We start from the raw sequence: 19,469 nt of genomic DNA on the forward strand, positions 1-19,469 counted from the left end.
AGGGGGGAGGGAGGGGAGGGGAAGGAAGACAAAAAGCCAGTCCTGCATTCTCTAGTTCTTACCTCTGCAGCATCTTAACCGTCTTTCCTCGAGGCTGACCAACATCAGGACCATAGAGTTTCGAATTTTTGAAAGAGGAATTTTGTAGAAGTTTATGCAACTCAATGAAATCTTTTCCTAACTGCAATCCATCAATGAAAATACCAGCCTTCTTCCTGAAACTGTTAGGTTCTGAAAGACAGCAATTCTCATCCTAATCACTTACCTAGCCTTTTTTTTTAATATAAAAGCAAACATGGCAGCATATAAATACAACAAAACATTTTCCAAATCACAAAATAATAGAAATCAAAGTGAAGAAAAGTCGAACCCTTGGTTACAGGAAGATATGCCAGAAAAATTAAAATTTTAACTATGTAACTAAGGCTGACGGGGTATTAAACAATTTGAAGTTAATAATGAGGACATTAAACCAACATATATTTTTTAAGTAGTCTACATTCAGTTTTTTATTTTGTTTGTGAGATTGGGAATTGAACCCAGGGCTCTTGCATTCAGTTATATCCCTATCCTTTTTTAATTTTTTTATTTTGAGGCAGGCTACAGCTCCAACTCTACCCCTCCCTTTTTTCACTTTAGACACAGCCTTACTAAGTTGCTAAGATGTCCAGGCTGGACTCAAACTTTTTTCTTTTTTTTTCCCCCCCAGCACCAGGGATCAAACTCAGGACCTTGTGCTTGTGAGGCAGGCACGGTGCCACTGAGGTAAATCCCCAGCCCAAGTCTGGACTCAAACTTTTGATCTTCCTGCCTCAGCCTCCCAGAGTGCTGGGATTACAAGTATGTGCCACCACACTTGGTTATATTTAGTAACCTAATTTGCTTTTTTTTTTTTAAAGGTTGAGTAGAGTCAAGACATCTAATGCTTAGAACAGTAACTGGCGTTTAGCATGTGCTCTTTTTTTTTCCATTTTATACTGTTTCATTGGCCAATATAGTACTACAAATATATTTTGAATGTGGAAAGTCATCAATATGTAGTTAAAATTTATAAGTTCCTTGCCAAAAAAGAGTGAGGGAAGAGTTTGACCCAAGCAAGATTCTACACTGTCAATTTCTGGATATCTTGAGCATAGAATGAAGGCTTGGAAGGGGTTGCTGAGATAGACTGAGAGTTAGAAACAGAGAAAGGAAAAGAAGAGTAAAAGAAAACTGTGTGGTTCACATTTGCTGAGTCCAGCCTGCCAAGCATGATAGGTCTAAGAGACTCTGAGAATCTCAAGGGAACCTGGGAGGTTGTTGACTGCAATAATTTTTCCAAGCTCAACCATAACTCAAATAGGGATTAACAATAGGTTCCAGAATATACTAAGGAGTTTTCTCCCATAAGCAGTTCCAAAAGTTATACTGTTGAGCACTTTCAAGGATGTGCCCAGCCTGAAGTATATTTGCTAATATTCAAAGAAAATCCATAAGTAGAAGCAAATAATGCCAGCAGGGAACCTCCTTATTAGCAAAGTGTCCCCAGGGTACCTACCATTGCCTAGTTCCCAAGAAATGTTATAGCCCTTGGAAGAGCAGTAGTCCAGGAGCAACTGGGCATTAGAACTGTCCCACTGTGAATCTGCCGTTCTCAGCAACTCATTCAAACCAAAGATCAAGTTCAGTCCCGAGCAGTTTGCAAAAGAGTACAGCATATCCACGGAGCTTCCTACAAGAAACACGTCACATTTAGTGTTAGGTGGGTACCAGCCCGGCAAGGCTCTGAGTTGGCCCTTTATAGTGAGTTATTATTTCTGTTTTGTTTTGTTTTGTTTTGTTTTTGGTACTGGGGATCAAACTCGGGTCCTTGCACTTGCAAAGGCAGGTGGTAAAACCACTGAGCTAAGTCCCCGGCCCACTATTTCTGTTTTTAAATCAAAGGAATTCCAGGCTTACTGAGTTGTAAGCGTGTCTAAGTGACAACAAAATTGAACAGGCAAATTAAAGGAAAAACAATCCCAGACTTCATCTGCTTTATCTGTTGGGGATCCCATGGAAGGTTGCAGAAGCTCTGATCCAACACTTGAGTTTTATTCAAGTGACCACAGGTTTTTGGATTTAGCAAACAAAAGTACAGGACACCTAGTTTAATATGAACTTCAGATATGTCATGAACAATTTTCAGTGTATGTCCTTTGCAAGGGTTGGAAAACACTTACTGCTAAAAAAGAAGCAAATTACTATCTGTCTGAAATTCAAATCTAAGCAGGTCCCCCTGATTCACAGGGCAGTGAGGAGTCTTTTAAATTTGCAAGGGGAAGACATCTGCTAGACAGGACAAAAACTACTGCTTTAGGTTGTTTTAACCCAGCACTTTAATAATCAAACTCGGGCATCTCTCCATAGCCTAGAAATGCTGTAAAAAAAATTATGGAGACACTAAGTGCCATAAGAGTCTGGGAAATTCTGTACTCTGCTTTTTTAAACCATTAGCTCATCTACAATTATTTTTTGAGAGTGGCAACAATATAATTCTAAGTGTTGTCTTTAGATCAGTTATCATATACATGATAAGTACTTGTGATTTGCACAGATATTTTAGAGTTATTTGCTAAACAGGAATTTGCTCTTAAATTCTCTCAGTTTAGTCTCACGTAAGTGGCAAACTTCTATATCCTCTTCTCTGCAAATGTGGTTTTGCTTTTGTTTTGCTTCTCAGACTACAGCCTGGATCCCTTGGATGATCCTGCCGTGAAACTCGGTTTAAAATGGCTAAGGGCAACCAGGCAGGAAGACACTGGTGAGCTGCTCAGGGTGCTGTGATGTTTGCTGTGTCCCCCGCTGCCCCAGACCTGCTGTCAGCCATCAGGAGTGACAGACATTCGGATCCAGGAAGCTCCAGGTTCTGCTGGATCGCAGAGTCACAGCTGGTGACACCATGGGGCCTTCGGGACACTGAACCCACTCCAAGCCTCCACCCTCTTCTGCCCACAAGGAAACAGAAACGTGAACAAGACAAATGCCCTGTCTGGCACCACACAGCTCTTTGGTGGCAGTGCCATCACTAGAGCCTTTTACATGCACTCTTCAGTAATGATACTGCAAGGCCACAGTTGGGATCCTAAGAGATCCCCAGGCTGTGTTACAGCGAGGTGGTGGGACCTCTAAGCAGGGCCTGGCCGGAGGTCTTCGGGTCACCTTGAAGGGGCCTGTGGGACCCCAGGCCTCCCTCCCTCTGTCATGCTCCTGGCCAGTAGGCAGACAGCTTCGCTGTGCCACACTCTCCCTGCACTGCCACCCGGCTCCCACAGAGGGTGAACAAAATGTGTCCACTGGATCCCTGGCCAGAACTTCTGAAGCCAGAGCCAAAATGAACCTCTTCTTTCTGTAAGTTAACGATCGCAGGTATTGTCACAGTGACAGAAGCTGACACACTCAGGCAGGGATTATGACACCGAACCCCAGATCCAGCTCTCCCGCTTACTGTCAGAGGCGATACCTTCATTCACAAGGTCAAGTGAAATAAATCAGATGCACGTGCTTAAATGTTGCATGGCTTCTCATACAAGAAACCCAAGATACAAAGAGCAAAATAAAAGATGATAGCCAGGCGTGGTGGCGCACGTCTGTAATCCTGACACTCAGGAGGCTGAGGCAGGAGGATCTCTGTGAGTTTGAGGCCAGCCTGGGCTACATAGTGAGTTCAAGGCTAGCCTGAACTGCATAGCAAGATCCTATCTCAAAACAAAAACAAAAACAAAAACAAAAAAACCCAAACTTCTAACGTGTACTAATAAAAACATTTTTTATATATCTTTATCCCACAGGACTCCCAGCTGTGGATCTACAGTGTTACTTTGTCCCTGCCCCATGACACCAAGATTGAGACAACACAGGTGAAAACTGCTAGCAAACCATTAAAAAAAAAAGGTATAAAGCACTGCTGGCTCATTACATACGATTAGTGTAATAAGGGAGCCCTCCTTCCTGTGGTCACACCTAGAATCGCATCCTCACGGACAATGTCTTTCCTGACTAAACAGGTTTGCAGTGCAGTTTCTCATGACTAATGTTTTGTCATCTCCTGCTGAGGTACAACACCCCACCCAGGAGGACCTGGGTTAGGAAACTCACCTACGTAGTCTAGGAGTCCCTTTTACCAGCACAATCAACACATACATCCTTGCCATGCCAGATTTTTGCTGCCTCCTCCCCAGTGTGATGACTCTCAGTCTCTGAGCATCATCAACCCCAGACAGTGCGCAGAAACACCTACTGGCTTCTAAGGTATTTGTCCCTACGATGACCAGGCGCCCGGACTAAACCCAGTATATTTCTGTCTATGCTTCCATGCCATGCAAAGTAAAACAGAGATTTCACCAGAGGTCAGAGGTTTCCTAATGCAAATGAAGCACATGGATTTGTGGTACATTTTAGCATTGCTAACCGGTGGTGGAGTTGCACTAAACCAGCTCTGTAGTTAGCCAAGGAAAGCCTTCCCCTAGGAACTATGAATGAAGGTCCAACTCTAAGAGCAGAAAAGATATTGGAAGCTACCATCATGGTTAGAAAGATCGTGTGACTCAGCATACTTTGTATTTATTTATTTACTTATTTATTTATTTTTAGGAATTAAAGTGAAACTGAATTGGTGTTTAATGTGACCAAGAAAACAAAATCGGCAGCCATTGATTGGCCTTCACCTAGTGGGCATATATCCCAGTGATTTATGTACAAATGAGACTCATGGGCTTTTTGTCTTCTCTTTACAGTGATCTGAGGTGGCCTCATCTTAGGACAAATCCCATTTACAATATAACTGCAACCATTTAATTGAATCAAACCCAATAGTTAGGTTCAATGTTCTCCTCATGGGGAAATTTGATTCAGTTCTTCTCCAGTTACGTTTGCAACCAGAATCATGGAAAGGATTCAGTTCTTGATCTGAGGTACCACTGTATTCTTATTAAAATATCAGAGTATACAAGATCCCAGTAATGAATGTAACTGTACCGTATACCTAAAATGTACCATTAAACTCAATTTTTAAAAATCAGAGTATCCGCGGTTCAAAAAAAAAGTCAGAGTAGTTTCCTTTCCTCTGAAGAATATAAAAAAATAGTTTAGAGAACTATATGAGCTATTAGCACAGAAGCTATTTTCTGATTTATAATGTACATTTTTATACCTTATAAAAAATACATATACACTGAAAACCCATCTCCTACACTGAAATCTAGGTAGTGTGCCACAAATCTCACAAGGACAGATAATTTACCTTAAATAACGTACAGGCACACCTTGGAGATAGTGCAGCTTTGGTTCTAAACCACTGCACTGGAACAAATATTGCAATAAAGTGAGTCACAAATTTTTTGGTTGCCCAGTACATAGTAAAAGTTATGTTCATCCTACACTGTGGTCTACTAAGTGTGCAATACCACTATGTCTAAACAATGTACACAGTTTGATTAAAAGGTACTTGATTGCTAAAAATGCTCACAATGATCCGAGGCTTCAGCAAGCTGTAATCCTTTGGGGTAAAGGATGGCGGGCTTTGACTGCTTTTGTTTTGAGACAGGGTCATGCTGTACAGGTCCAGGCTGGCGGTGAACTCACGACGTAGGCCAGGAGATCCTCCTGCCTCAGCTTTCCAAGTGCTGATTACAGGTATGAGCCACCATGCCCAGTTGGCTTTGCTGTTGGCAGCTGCTGACCCATCAGGGTGGTAACTGCTAAAGGTTGGGCAGCTGTGGCAATTTGTTAAAATGAGGCAATGGGGTCTGCACATGTGTCAGTTCCTCCTTACGCGACTGTTTGTCTGTAGCGTGTGATGCTGCTCTTTGATGACATTTTACCAGACAGGAATCTTTCAAAACCGGGGTCACTTGGGGCTGGTCATGCAGCTCAGTGAGAGCGCCTGCCTCACGAGGGCAAGGCCCTGCGTTCCATGCCTCGCACCAAAAGAAAATAAAAATTAAAAAAGAAGAGTCAGTCCTCATGAGTCCTGCTGCTGCTTTTTCCACTTAGTGTACGTAACACCTTGAATCCTTTCTTGTCATTTCAACGCAGTCCACCCGTCCTCATGAGGAGTAGATCCCACCTCAAGAAATCAGCCCCATGCAGAAGAAGCAACTCCTCGCCGTCAAGGTTTCGGTGTGAGATCGGAGCAGTTCAGTGGCGTCTCCAGCTGCCGTCCCTGATTCTCATCCTCCGCCGGAGTCCTGATCCCTGTCAGCCGTGAGGGGTGGCGGCTCCCACTCACCTCTTCCCTTGAGTCATGGGTGCTCTTCATGGGGCAGCGGCAGAAGCCAGAGGTGCTCTCAGGTGACCGGGCACACTGTCCCCAGCAGTGGTGGCATTTGGAAGGGAATAGCATTTTGTTGAGCAGGAAGTCTCAACAGTGAGCTTAAAATGCTCAGTGAACCACACTGTAAACAGAGGTGCTCCCCCACCCACCCCCGGCTCTGTTAGTGCTCAGGAGGAGGTGACAGCGCTCTCTGTCACACTGGACTGTCACACTGGTGAGCAAGCACTGGCTCCAGCCTAGAGTCACTGCTGCACTGTGTCCCCGACCGTGAGAGCCTGCCCGTCCCTTGCAGCAGCTCTGGAACCAGGCACTGACTTCTCCTCCCTGACACAAAAGCCTGAGGCAGCATCTTCCTCCAAGGCCGCTTCATCTGCCCTGAGAATCTGAGGCCGGATGTGGCCTCCCGCACTGGCTACCTGAGCTCGAGCTTCTGCACAACCTGCTGCAGCTTCTCCATCACGCTCGCACGCCTCCCCACACTTCTGTGTCGCGGAGATGTGGTGGAGACGCCGCAAACCTCAGGAACCAACCTCTGCTCCACACAAACCCCTCCCTGCAGTGTCTTCACCTCTCCAGGCCTCCACAGAGTGGCAGAGAGCAGGGTCTGGCTCTTGCTCAGGAGACGCTGTGGCCGACTCGATCCGCTCTGCAGACCGCTGTGACCTCCTCCATCAGCAGCACAGCTGCTCTGCTCCTTATCACGTATGTGTGCGCTGGGGCGGAACTTTCAATTTCCTTCAAGAATGTTTCCTTTGCATTCAGAACTTGGCTGACTCTCTGGCTTGGGAGGCCGTGCTTGACACACGCCTCTGCTTTCAACATACCATCCTCTCTAAGCCTCATGTTCCTAGCCTTTGATTGAAAGAAAGGTGCAAGACTCTTCACTTAAACACTGTGGCCACCGTAAAGTCATGAATTGGCCTGATTTCAGTGCTATTGTCTCAGAAGCTTGAGGCGAGGGAGTGGGATGGAGGAACCACATTCAACATTTATCAGCTAAATTCAGTCTTAGGTTCACAGCACCCAAGAACATCAAAGAAAAAAGAGCACTGATCCCAGATCACCATGACAGAGATAACACTGCAAAAAAATACCAAACCATGAGGCGGGGACACAAAGAGATGTGCTGGAGAAGCACATAGTAACTGGCCATGGAGCTGCCACAAACTTTCTTGTGTAGGAACGGCTATCTCTGTGGAGTCCTATAGGGCAAAAGCACTACAAAAAATACTGACTAAACCAAGTCAAAATAATGTGTATGTTTTAAAGTCAAAACAATTCCAGCCCTCAGGAGGCTGAGGCAGGAGGATCCCCACGAGTTTGGGGCCAGCCTTGGCTACATAGTGAATTCAAGGCCAGCCTGAACTACATAGTGAAAGTTTAGCTCTAATTAAACAAAGTCAAAGGAAGACACCTCTAGAGAATCTGGGCGGGTTGTCACCCACCTCTAGGACCATCATAAAATCCCAACTTTCAGATAAAAATACACTTTATAGTTAAATACACATTATTTGCCTCATTCTCAGTAAAGTCCTGTGTGATTGTGTCATCCTATCTTGAAGACTAGAAAGTTGTTGCTGTGAATGGAAATAAATTTTGGGTTTCTTAAGTTAGTCCTGTGTTTGCAAAACCACAAGAAAATCAAAGAGATAGTGGCTTGGTGGCCAAGCCTGTCTGGAAAGGTCCCAGCTTCCTCAGCCTAAAAGTGTGTATCACTCATGATACGGGCTGTGTGTGCTGCACCTCAAATGCTGGGGACCAGAAGTGCTTCAAATTTCCACATTGTTGGGGTTCTGGAATATCTGCATGGACTTTACCAGTTGAACACCCCAAATCAAACAGACGCTAAAACCCTTTTGGATTTTGGAGGATTTTCGAATTTTGGATTAGGATTGCCAACCTGTAGGAGTCACTTCTGGAAAGCGAGACAGATGAGAAGGTGCAAATATCTTCGCATTTTACCCATCGTACCTTCGTGTTTACATTTACAGGAAGAATATATTCATGTTTTCCTTGACTCTCTAGCTCCTGAGAGCAGTAAAAGTCATTCTTAGTTCATGAGCAACCGGTTTCTATATCTCACTCTGACTAGTAGATAAAATCAGAAGAAAGGAAAAAGCCACAAGTTTTGGCTTCAAGATTCCCCATTAATTTTTCTTTTTTGGTGCTGGCTTTTGAACCCAGAGCCCCAAGCATGCTCTGCTACGATGCTATATCCCGGCCCCACCCAATAACACTTGGTAGCATTTAAATATCACACAGTGTATACAACTGATGTGCAGCATATTAAATTCAAGCCCAAGTCCAAATCACCTAAGCACTGCTGGGGCTGGAAGACCTGCCAGGGATCGCTGTTCCTTACTTGAGTAGGTGGTGGTGTTGAACTTTTTCTGGTATTGTTCTCTGAGGAGCAGCTTCTCCTGGGAAGGCCAGTCCAACCGTAGCCTTTTCTCCACGTTGAAAGGGAGGAAACTGGATTTGCAAAAATCTGCAAGTGGAAGAGAGACTCTAGAGAACGTGTTGCGATAGTAATAAAGTTGAAATCCTATCCATATATTTGATTAGATATTACATTACTAAGGCAGGTTAAGTATCTCGTTACTAGGTATGCCAGATTTGCTGACTAAGCAACCACCATCAGAAAAAGCTAAAGAGAAAGTTTGCGAAGAAATATTGAAACATCCGCTGGATACAGAATATCAGGCATGACTTTGGGTTATTTAACAATTCCAAAGGCTCTTCAGAATCTTCAAATTACCAGGAGCCTAATGAAGGAAACATGCTTCAGGTTTCCTAAGGTTTACTTTCAAAATACACAGGCAGTTGTTACACACAGGCTATCTGTGCTTAGTGGGATTTCCTCTTGCTGTGATGAAGACAGGACATCATTTTCTTGGTAATACTGGGGATTGATCCCAGGGCCTTAGCTCTGAGCTATACCCTTAGTCCTGTCTGTCTATTTATCTATCTATGTATCTATCGTTTTGAAACAGGGTCTCACTGTCACCAAGGTACCCAGTCTGGGCTCAAAATTGCAATCCTCCTGCCTCAGCCTCTCGGAGTACTGGAATTATATGCAAGCACCACTACATCCAGCTTTTTGTTGGCTTGTTTTTTGTTTGAGACAAGGTCTTGCTATGTTGTTCAGGCTGGCCTAGAACTCAAAGTCCTCTGCCTTGGCATTCCAAGTTCTGGGATTACAAAAGAGCATCACTATGTCAGGTTAGTTACTGACTTTTCTCCCTTTCGACTTGGAACTGTGCAAACTTCCTGGCCCACAGCATGTGCCCTGGGAAACCACCGCCATCCTGCCTGGCAGCCTGCGCTTCTTCATTGTAAGACAGCAGGGTCAGCCCAGAGGCCGATGACTTCCTTTCTGGGAAGCTGCATGCTGTGGCTGCCCCACCCCATGTCACAAAGGCCGGTTCAGAGGAACTTGGATAATCCCAGCTTGGACAGCTGCTGAGCAAGGACAGTCTGCTGTCTCAACTTATGAGGCCTTGGGAACGCATCTGACAGGTGGGAAAGGCCCATGTCTAAGCAACTACCCCAATTTGTTCAAAGACAAGTGTTCTACCTTTTTCTATTTTTTTTCCTGTGGAAACTTCTCTACCCAACCTTTGAATAACTGTTAAATACATCCTACCTGAAGAAAATAAACATGATATATGGAGTAATTAAATACTACTCATGAATATCTATATTATAATTCAATGAGGCACACAATACACTTAGTAATTGTTCAGAAAATGATTTAACTTCCATTTGATATCTGACAGCACTGCTTAATGATACAGGACACATCTTCCTGGCTCCCTAGGGTGGATTCTCAGGAGGGCCAGACCTGCAATATGAGAATCACCAGACAAGCTTGCAATGTCAAAATTTGAGGTTGTGGGGCTGGGGATTTGACTCAGTGGTGCCACCACCCGGCTTACAAGCACAAGGACCTAAATTCAATCCCCTGGACCATAAAAAAAAAAAAAAAGTGAGGTTGGTTGGAGTCCAGAGAACTAAATGGTCACACTCTCCCCAGGTGATATGGAGAGGCAGTGAAGTTTGAAAAACACCTGGCAGGGGCCAGAGATTTAGCTTAGTGGCGAGGCACCTGCCTGGCAAGTGTAAGTTCCTGAGTTCGATCCCTGGTACTGAGAAAAAAAAGAAACATCTTCCAGTCCATCAAGTCTTGGAATCACTCTTAGAAGCAGAGTGATCCCCATACCCCCTCATGAGATCCTTCCCCAGATACTGTCTCCATAATACATGTGCTTCACTCTGTGTGCCCTTGGCTAAAAAGACTCCTGAGTTTGATGTCGTCCTAGGCTAAAAAGACTCCAGAGTTTGATGTCATCCTACCCACTTGCTTCCTACATCAGTTTTGCCTTGGCTGTGACTCTGCTCTCTATATAGCACAGTCACCACTTGGTTCCACCCAGCACACCTTGCCTTGGAGGCAAACATCAGAGGAGGAAACTGCTCCCAGATTCCTTCTTGTATAGCTGTCTCCACTCAACTGTGAAGCCCTTAATCTCTTATTGTTAGGTGTGCACAATAACACATTTCTGAAATATTCTCACAATGAGCACAAGTAAATTAAAATATATCATCTTTAAGAAGTCACCTTGGTTGACTTGAGATTGCCAGCAACTCCTCTCTTCCAAGGTTGGTTCTTTCTTAGGGTCAAAAACTAGAAAGTCTGTCTTGGTGCCACCAAATCTCAAGTATGCAGGAGCCAAACCTCTGGCCAAAGTTCGAAGCCTGGGGGAACTGTTAAGAAGATAAGCAAGGAACTTTAGTCATTTCTCCAAGGCAATTCAGCCAAACATGTTTACTTCCTTTTTTCTTGTAAGACCTGTTTCTTGACTATCAGCGGTTGCTTTGTGTGAAGAGCCTGGAAAGAGGTGGATAAATTCAAGACATATTTATACATGGAAATAATAGGCTCAGTAATTGGATGTTAGACATTGAGGGCGACTCAAGTGTTACGTGAAGAAAATCACACACCTCAAAGAGTGAGTGAACGCCGCGGCAGCCTTTCCAGTTCCAGACAGCTTGGTATGGAAAAACAAGAGTCTGCCGGCATCTTTACCTTTTGTGGACAATGGTAAGTTGCTTATCTCTGACACAAAAAGCAGAAGCAGTTTATGAAAATGCACTATTGAGTAATATTTTCCATTTCTAGATTTGAGGACCATCCTGTGGGTTCCAAAGGGAGAAATGATGGTTGGCCTAAATCGGGGTCGGAATTTTAGCAGGAGGAACAATGGGGCAGAGGCTTGGTATCACCATCCCAGGAGGGATTTGGGTGATAAATGGAGAGGCCCAACTCAGATGCAGAAGCAGAGCGAGGCGGAAGCTGGTCAGGGGAGGTACTTTAAAAAGCAACTGGGCCGGGGATTTAGCTCAGTGGTTCCGCCACCTGCCTCGCAAGCGCAAGGTCCGAAGTTCTATCCCAGGTACCAAACAAAAAACAATTGTGGGAAGAACTTACGCTTGTCTCTGAGGGCTAAGGGTGGGAGGCCTGCATGTAAATTTTCAGAGGTAAAAAGGCTGCTCACCAGCTCCTCACCAGACTGACTCTTGGAGTCAGCAGGGCCCTGCTAAAGTGCAGTGAGGCGGTGTGCTGACCAGCCAGCTCCCGGGAGAGAGGGGCCTGGGTACTAGTGTTTGACAGTTTCCATGCTGCAAACGCCTCCTCCACGGCCAGTTTCAAGGTAGCAGTGTGGTGTCCCTTGAGGCAGGAGGAAAACTGCGCTCATCTACTGAACTTATGCAAGCCGGCTCCATGCAAGACTGGGTGAAGATTGTCAACTGAGGTGAGAGTATTCACTCGAGTGGACTTGAATTCATCTAGAATGATGGCAAGGCTTGGAGGTGATAAAAGAAGTAAGAGGGGAACAGAAAGCGTTGGATGAGAACTTCAAGGTAGAGTTATGACCACCACCTCAAATAAGCATCAACTGAGTCCAAGCAGAGAGTTCCATGCATGCTACATGGCTTTTCCCTTAGTCTCAAAACAGCTCCACAAGACGGGTGTTGTTAGGATCCTCACTTTACAGACAAGAGACCTGGACAACACTAAGTGAACCTGCCCAAGGTAACAAGTCAAATGGAGCTGGGCCATAGCAGTCTGCATTCAAACTAGTGAGCCAGCATCTCAAAGCCACCTTAGGAATCAGGAAAAGACCAGACCAAGGCAGAATGTGCAGCCTGTACTCAGAAGAGAGACGAGGGAAGAGGGTGCCTTCAGAGACATGCCCCGTGTCAGCCAAGAGGACAGAGAAGAGTCACCATGCAAAGGGCTCCGGGGACACAGAGGAAGGTGTGGGAACATCAAGAGCTCAGCCAGGCAGCAGACCCGGGATTCTCAGGCCTCAGTCTCTTGTCACCCATCGTTCTGCCAGCGGCAGGGGCATGGAGGATCTGTTGCCCTCCCAACAGCAGTTATGAAAATGTCCTCTTCACGTGGATAATAAATGCTCTTCCAAATATGAAAAGCTATTTTGCCAATGAAGAAAGTTGAATCTAATTGCTGAATGTTACTATGAATATTTATCAAATTGACAAAAGAGATAAACTTTACTCAAGAAACTGAGCAAATCAGCATGAAAAGCCTGCAGCACTGCATTACTAACACTACTACTATGCAGAACCACACTCTCACTGTGGTGCTATGCTTTCCACACCCAGGCTGCACTCCATGCCTGGCCTTGCACAAGGGAGGTACATTTGTGTGTGGAAAGGCACAGCCACACTCCCTAGAATGGCAGCCACCAGCTACATGAGGCCACCAAGCTCCTGATCTGCAGTTAGTACCCTAGACACCCAAACACCAGGTATGCAAGAAGAAATACTGAATATCTCATGAATTTATTTATTTATTTATTTATTTATTTATTTATTTATTTATTTATTTATTTTTAGGTACCAGGGATCAAACTTGGGATTACGCTTGCAAGGCAGATGGTAGCACCACTGAGCTAAATCCCCAGCCCCTTGTTAATATTTTATATTGATTACAGGTCGAAATGATAATAGCTTGGATCCACCGAGCTAAGTAAAATTATTAACCCCCCCCAAAAAAAAAACATGTCTCCCATTTCTTTTTACCTTTTTAAATATGGCTACTTAAAATTTTTAAATTACAGATGTGCCTAGCATATGAAGCTCACATTGTATTTCTATTTTTGCTTTATATTTCTAGGGCCAGGGCCTCTGGGGGTTCTGCACAAAATCAGCCTAAGGAGGTAGTTTGATAGGTTAAGTCCCTTTGGGCAGAAAAATTAAAAAGATGCTCTTCCTCAATTCTAAATTGTTCTATCACTGGCGTTTAAATTTTGTATACTCTGTGTTCTCTGGAAACAAATGTGAAACCAGGCCGTTTGACTAGATTTGCTTAGGCTTCCTGTCGTGTTCCTCAGAGGTTTGAGCTCTGATTCGCCCACCCTCACGCCAAGGTTTCTTTTCACTACATCAGTCACTCAGGTTGTTTCCAGGTGATCTTTTTTCTTATGTACCTTATTGTTCCCTTTTAAAAATAAATCTGCTTTGCTTTCTTTTTGGTACAGTGTCCCTGTGAGCAGTGTCCCTGAGGTTCTAGACTCTGCTTTCATTCACTGCCTGGCTGATCATGGTCAAGTTATTTAGTCTCCTTGAGCCTCAGTTTCTTCATTTTAAAAATGTGCAACCGTACGATCTGTAGCGTTGTAACCAGGACTGAAGGTATTCCTAACCGAGAGGAGCTTTGAACAGGGCCCTGGCAAAAGACACAGGCTCAGGAAGCATCGCTATTTTCTTTTTTTTAAATCTTTAAACTTTTTATTAACTTTTAAGAACGATGACAGCCATTTAGAAGCTAGAGACAGTCAAGCATTATCTATTCATAGTTTCTATACAGTTGAGGAAATTTACATCAAATGAACAAAAACGGCACAGAAAAATCTATATACAGAAAGATACGGAACAATGTATTGCATAGAAAGCAGGTCAAACGGACTCAAAGACCTTACTGAATGGAGGCGAATCAACGGAAAGCAACACAGAGCCCCCTCCTGGGGCATAAATAGAAACGAATCCACGCAAACAAGCAATTATTTTTCTTCGCGATCTAAATGCTTGCCTCTGGTCCAGGCTCACAGCGAGGTCCTGCTCATTTGAACTGGTTGTCAATCAAAGTCCCCTTCATTTTCGCTTTCTTGGCTTCTAGTTCCGCCAGCTCTTGCAGTCGTCTCTTGCTCATGCCTTTGCGCTCCAGCTGTTTCTCAATCACTTTGGCATTCTGGGCATAGGAATCAGCGACTTCTCTAGCCTCAATCTCCTCCTCCTCTTCGTCAATGGTAGACACGGTGACAGAGCTGAACTTGCCCATGTCCTTAGTCCGTTTGGTCATCATCACCTTCTTGGGAGGCTCTTGTTTCTGGGTATAAATATTTGTTTTCCCAAAACCCTGGCCAAACTTCACCACTGCTCCATCCACAATGAAGGTCACGGTGGCATTCTTCGGCTGGGACTGGTAGAACAGCAGGAGCCCGCACTTTGCACACTTCTTCCTGTACTGTCGTTCGATGCCTTCCGGCCTCCGAAGATAGACAGTCTCCTCGTCTTCGGTGTTACAAAACTTGTGGGCATGTTTGGCAGCATCAATCACACGGGCTCTGTCCCGGGGTCTCATGGGCAACTTCTCTAGCTGACAGTCCAGAACCAGGACCATCTGGCCGCACAAACAGTAGTAGACGTGGAGAGGCTTCTCGCCGTCGTCATATTCCTCACGGTCCCGGGTGTCTGAGCAGACCACCGACCGAGACACCACTTTAGGCATCGTCCCCGGGAGCAACCGGAACACGCCGCGGCAAAACGGACGCGCGCCAATGACGCCACAGGCACGCACCAATGACGTCACAGAGCCTCGTAGCCCTTACTGCTTCAGCGCTGGCCGTCTCCACCCGCACACCTTCTCTTGTGGAGACCTGAGATAAATCCATCTCACTCTCCTCCGCGGTGGACAGACCTGAAGCTCAGTGGGGCTTCCTGAGCTGGCTGAGCCAGCCCACAGCTGTGCTGCCACCCTGGACAGATGGACTTTGTCCTAATTTTGCAGCAAAGTCTTAGAGCAGGGGAGGGAGTTCCTGCCTCTTCTGTCTTAGATGAGAGTAGGGCAGACGGGAGCTTGTGGGTGCCCTGGGGAGCAGGTGTGGAGAACGGTCCCCCAGAGGAAGGGGCTGCAAGTGACCAGGGGCCGGTGCTGGAGAGAAGCCCGCAGGGGCCGTGAGCCAAAAGGAAAAGCACAACAGACAAAACAAAGGAAAACAAGAGACACCTATATCTACTGCCTGCCCTGCTCTCTGGGCTCCTCGGTGCCCTGTGGTCTTTAACAAACACATGGGTACAGGAGAGAGGAAAGGGCTGGATGGGAGGACATGTGTTAGGGGACTGAAGGCACCATCCTCACTACCCTGTAGACTAGAAGGTCCGTGTGTTCAGGGTGGGTGTGAGTTCACTGGGGTGGTCTCGCCTGCAGAGTGATGGGGCCTGAACCCTGAAAGCCTTACTGTAGGTGTTTCTTTTGCACCTGCTTCTCTAGGTCTTCCCTGGGGTCAGAGGCATATGTGGCCTGCAGCCAAAGACATCTACAGTCAATGCGGATTGACATCTGCAGTCAATGGACAGCTACTCCATTCCTGTTTTCAGGAAGGCACCCTCCCAGATTAGCTTGGGTCTCCTCTAACCCCCAACCACTGAGGGCAGCTTTCTATCCCTAAGGCCCAGCAGGAAATTCTCCTGCCACAGAGAAAGAGTAGTATGATGATCAAAAGAAACAGAAAAGTGGCAAATTGTGTCAAACATTCATCATTTCCCAGGAAGAAACAATCAGGCTAAACTCTAAACACTGAGTCCGACACTCTGCCAAGCATTTATTACCTCATCAAACCCTGGACATCTCCTAGGGGCAGGTTCTAGAAAGTGCACTCTGCTAAGGGGGGCTGAGCAACCTGTAAAAGCGAGTCGCCCAGCCCCGCCACGCCACAGCTGGGGTCAGGCGGGTGGTCTGACTGTGTGAGGCTGCTGTGAGTAAGCAACAGTGACTGCGAGATAGAGGCTGTGCAGCCGTGGTCCTCCCTGGAGGCTCACAGCCTGGGTGACCTCCTATTGTCCCTGCAGCTCCTCATGTGGATTCAGTGTAGACAGAAGAAGTGGGAGCCACACACCTGCCACACAGCTGATAAAGCAGGGGCCACACATGGCAGCCTCATTTTGGAGAGACAGCTTTTTCCTGGGGCTCTGAGAGTCACTGTGGTAGTCTCCTGGGTCTCACTTACCTAACGTAGATTTCTGAAAGAATTCAGAGAAATAACACTTACTCTCCTTTGATGCCTTTTCCATCTAAGTTTAAAAAAAAAAACACAAAAAAACATCCTAATAGTTTAAAGGAGGACACTTGATCCACCAGCTTCCTTGTCCTGCCCTTTGGGTGTGTCCCACACACAGTCCGAAGCTCCCGGCCTGCAGGAGCACTTGCCTGGGTTGTCTCCTCCTGACCAGGTGGTGGGCAGGTAGTAGTTTCTTTGCCAAATTTCCCCTTAATATGCTTAGCTGACGGTAACTAACGTGCGCCGAATGAATGAGGAAAGGTGAAGCTGCTTGGAGCTGGCTGGAGGGGGATCGGTGTGAGCAGCATTCACTCCCGAGCTAGAGTTGTTTCACTGCAGAGGAGAGAGGCGCACAGGAGAGGGCACAGGACAGGACCGGAGGCCGGTGCTTACCCCAAGAAGGCGAGAAAGCGCGGGTCGGTGGCCAGGTTGGCGTCGATGGTGAAGGACAGGAAGGCGGGGCTCACAGAGCGCAGCGGCCGCTCGGTGACCAAGTCCACCGGCACCTCGTCCCCGGCCTGCGCGGGACCGGGCAGCTGGAGGAGCAGCAGGAGAAGCAGGAGAGGCGGTGGCATCGCGGTCACCTGGCTGCCACCACGCTGCGCTTCCTTCCCACCGCTCTCCGCGCCTCCACGCCTTCTTCTCCCTCCATCCCGCTCCGCCCCTCGTCACTCCCATTTCCTCGGGTCCCCGCCCAGGGCCGTCGCGTTCGCTGACAAAACCGGCCGCACCCGTCTAAAGGGAGCAGGGATGGCCGGATCCGGCCGTGGGGGAGGAATGCAGGGCCGGCTTCCCTAAAACCCTTGGCTGTCCCTTGAGCCTCCAAAGATCTGTGTCCCTCGTGTAAGGGAGAGGTTTCTCAGGTTATCTCACTTTGGCTTCAAAAATTTGATCCGAGCGTTGCTAAGCTGCAGCTAGAATGAGATCAGCCCTCAAATATTCCTGTCCAACTTCTGAGAGCCGTATTCAGTGAGTCTTAGAATATTCGGCGCTCTGACATTTGAAACAGGATGTGAGTGTGCAGAACCGACTGTCCCTTGAATTTGAGAGCCTTTTCCAAATTTCCTCTCTATGCATTTATCTTTGGCTGTTGGCCAAACTTTTCTTTGGTTGCCCTTTGATGCTTACATTAATATAAAATCATATTAATTATGTTAAGTGAGTACCAAACGATAAGCCAGATACTGTGAAAGGTGCTCTATCTGTTGTTATGGTGTCCAGATGTGGGGCTGTAAGAAGGCACCTGGGTCAGAGGGCTCTAACTTCATCAGTAGTCATCAGGGATGAGTTTACAACTTGATGGCATTATTGAGAGGCAGTGGGGACGTAGGAGGTGGGACCTAGTTGGAGGGAGTGGGTTGTGAGGTCCTGACTTTGGGGACTGTATCTGGTCCCTGGTCCTTTCCTGGCTGGATGTTTCTCCCCTGCTGCTTCCTGGCTGCCCCTTCTCACCCTTCCACTATGCCGTTTCCGCCTCAGAGGCCTGAAGCAGGCCAGCCCTGGACTGAACCCTCCAGTACCGTGAGCTGAAATAAACCTTTCCTCCTCTGAGTTGATTTTCTCAGGTGTGTTGGTTACAGTGGTGCAAAGCCAATTTCACACACTTGTGTTGCCTCTTGTTTTCACAACAGTTCTCTCATTTGACGTGAGGAGGCTTGAGCTCTGGAGCAGCCATTTGTCCACAGGTGGGAATGCAGATGTGAAGACAGCTGAGCAGGTGGCCTCTGGTCCCCACTGAACTGTCTTCAAGGGAGAATTCTCCGCACCCCCAGTAACCGAGGCTGCCCATGATGTGCCCTTGGAACAGCAGCCTGAGCGCCTGAGCGCTTACCAGGTGCTGTTGCTCAGTATTGGCTCCGTGTACTAAACTGTAAACTCCTCCAAAGCAGACACAGGGGTTGCCGCAGATCATGGGTGGCACCATAGTTGGGACCTTGTAGGCATTCAGTAAATGTTTGTTGAGTAAACAAGTGACACCCAAATCCTTAGATTTAAGTCTAAGCCTCCAGAACTGGGAGAAATGAATTTCTGCACATGATGCATTATCCAGTCAGAGGGATTCTGTTATAGATACACAAAAACAGTCTAAAAGAGGAATGATTATGTGTTTGAATATTGTATTAGATTTTGTCATTACTTTATAAAATGAATAGAAAATAGAATGTGTTATTGATCCAAAACATGGGTCATTAGCCTTATTTTCAGCAGATGTAAAACCTATAGGTGTGCTGATAGAGACAGATGTTTTTATCCTTGAAACGGATGCATGTGCTAGTCAGCTTTCTGATACTGTAATAAACAGCTAAGATAAATAAGCATAAAAAGAGAAGAGGTTTAGTGTGTCTCATGGTTTTGAAGGTCTCAGTCCATGGCTTGTTGCCATACATCATGGCAGAGTGTGTGATAGGCCAGGCTCCTGTGATCCTTCTGGCAGGCCATTCCCAAAGACCAGAAGCTTCTCACTAGGCCACAGGCCTGGAAATCTTTTCCACTTGGCCGTGCTGCCCTCTTACTACATTGATCTTTGGGGACGCTTCAACTGCAAATGTGATGGTTCATCTTGATTGTCAACTTGATTACACTGGGGCGTGGGTGAGGCACACAAGTAGGTGTGTCTGTGAGGGTGAGGAGATCAGCCCCGAATGTGGGTGGCACCATCCATCAGGGTGGGGTCCAAGAGGAAAAAAAGCAAGAGGAGCTGCCTTGAGGTGAGCAGCTTCGCCCCTAATGTCCTTCACCACCATCTCCTACCCTGCCACATGCAGCTATGGAGCCACCCACCCACGAAACTGGAAACTTGAACCAAAATG

General features: G+C 46.4%; 2 protein-coding genes across 2 annotated transcripts in view; both read right to left on the reverse strand.

Annotated features, from left to right (window-relative positions):
- The window catches only part of Hpse (heparanase), a 30,488-nt gene extending 13,184 nt beyond the window's left edge, over positions 1-17,304 (reverse strand). The window contains exons 1-5 of the mRNA XM_010617776.2: positions 17,053-17,304; positions 10,914-11,059; positions 8,655-8,780; positions 1,538-1,711; positions 63-231 (exon numbers count right to left, since the gene is read on the reverse strand). Coding sequence (XP_010616078.1) covers positions 63-231; positions 1,538-1,711; positions 8,655-8,780; positions 10,914-11,059; positions 17,053-17,234 — 797 coding nt within the window. The 5' untranslated portion in view covers positions 17,235-17,304. The remainder of the gene's footprint in view (positions 1-62; positions 232-1,537; positions 1,712-8,654; positions 8,781-10,913; positions 11,060-17,052) is intronic.
- Positions 14,247-15,183, reverse strand: LOC104857686 (UPF0428 protein CXorf56). Its single transcript, XM_010617763.3, has one exon. It carries the CDS (start codon positions 15,108-15,110, stop codon positions 14,442-14,444), a length of 669 nt encoding a protein of 222 aa, XP_010616065.1. The 5' UTR covers positions 15,111-15,183; the 3' UTR covers positions 14,247-14,441.
- Positions 17,305-19,469: the final 2,165 nt, after the last annotated feature.

This window comes from Fukomys damarensis, unplaced genomic scaffold (assembly GCF_012274545.1).
Source record: "Fukomys damarensis isolate Sample0158 unplaced genomic scaffold, DMR_v1.0_HiC HiC_scaffold_37, whole genome shotgun sequence".
NCBI classification, from domain to species: Eukaryota; Metazoa; Chordata; class Mammalia; order Rodentia; family Bathyergidae; genus Fukomys; species Fukomys damarensis.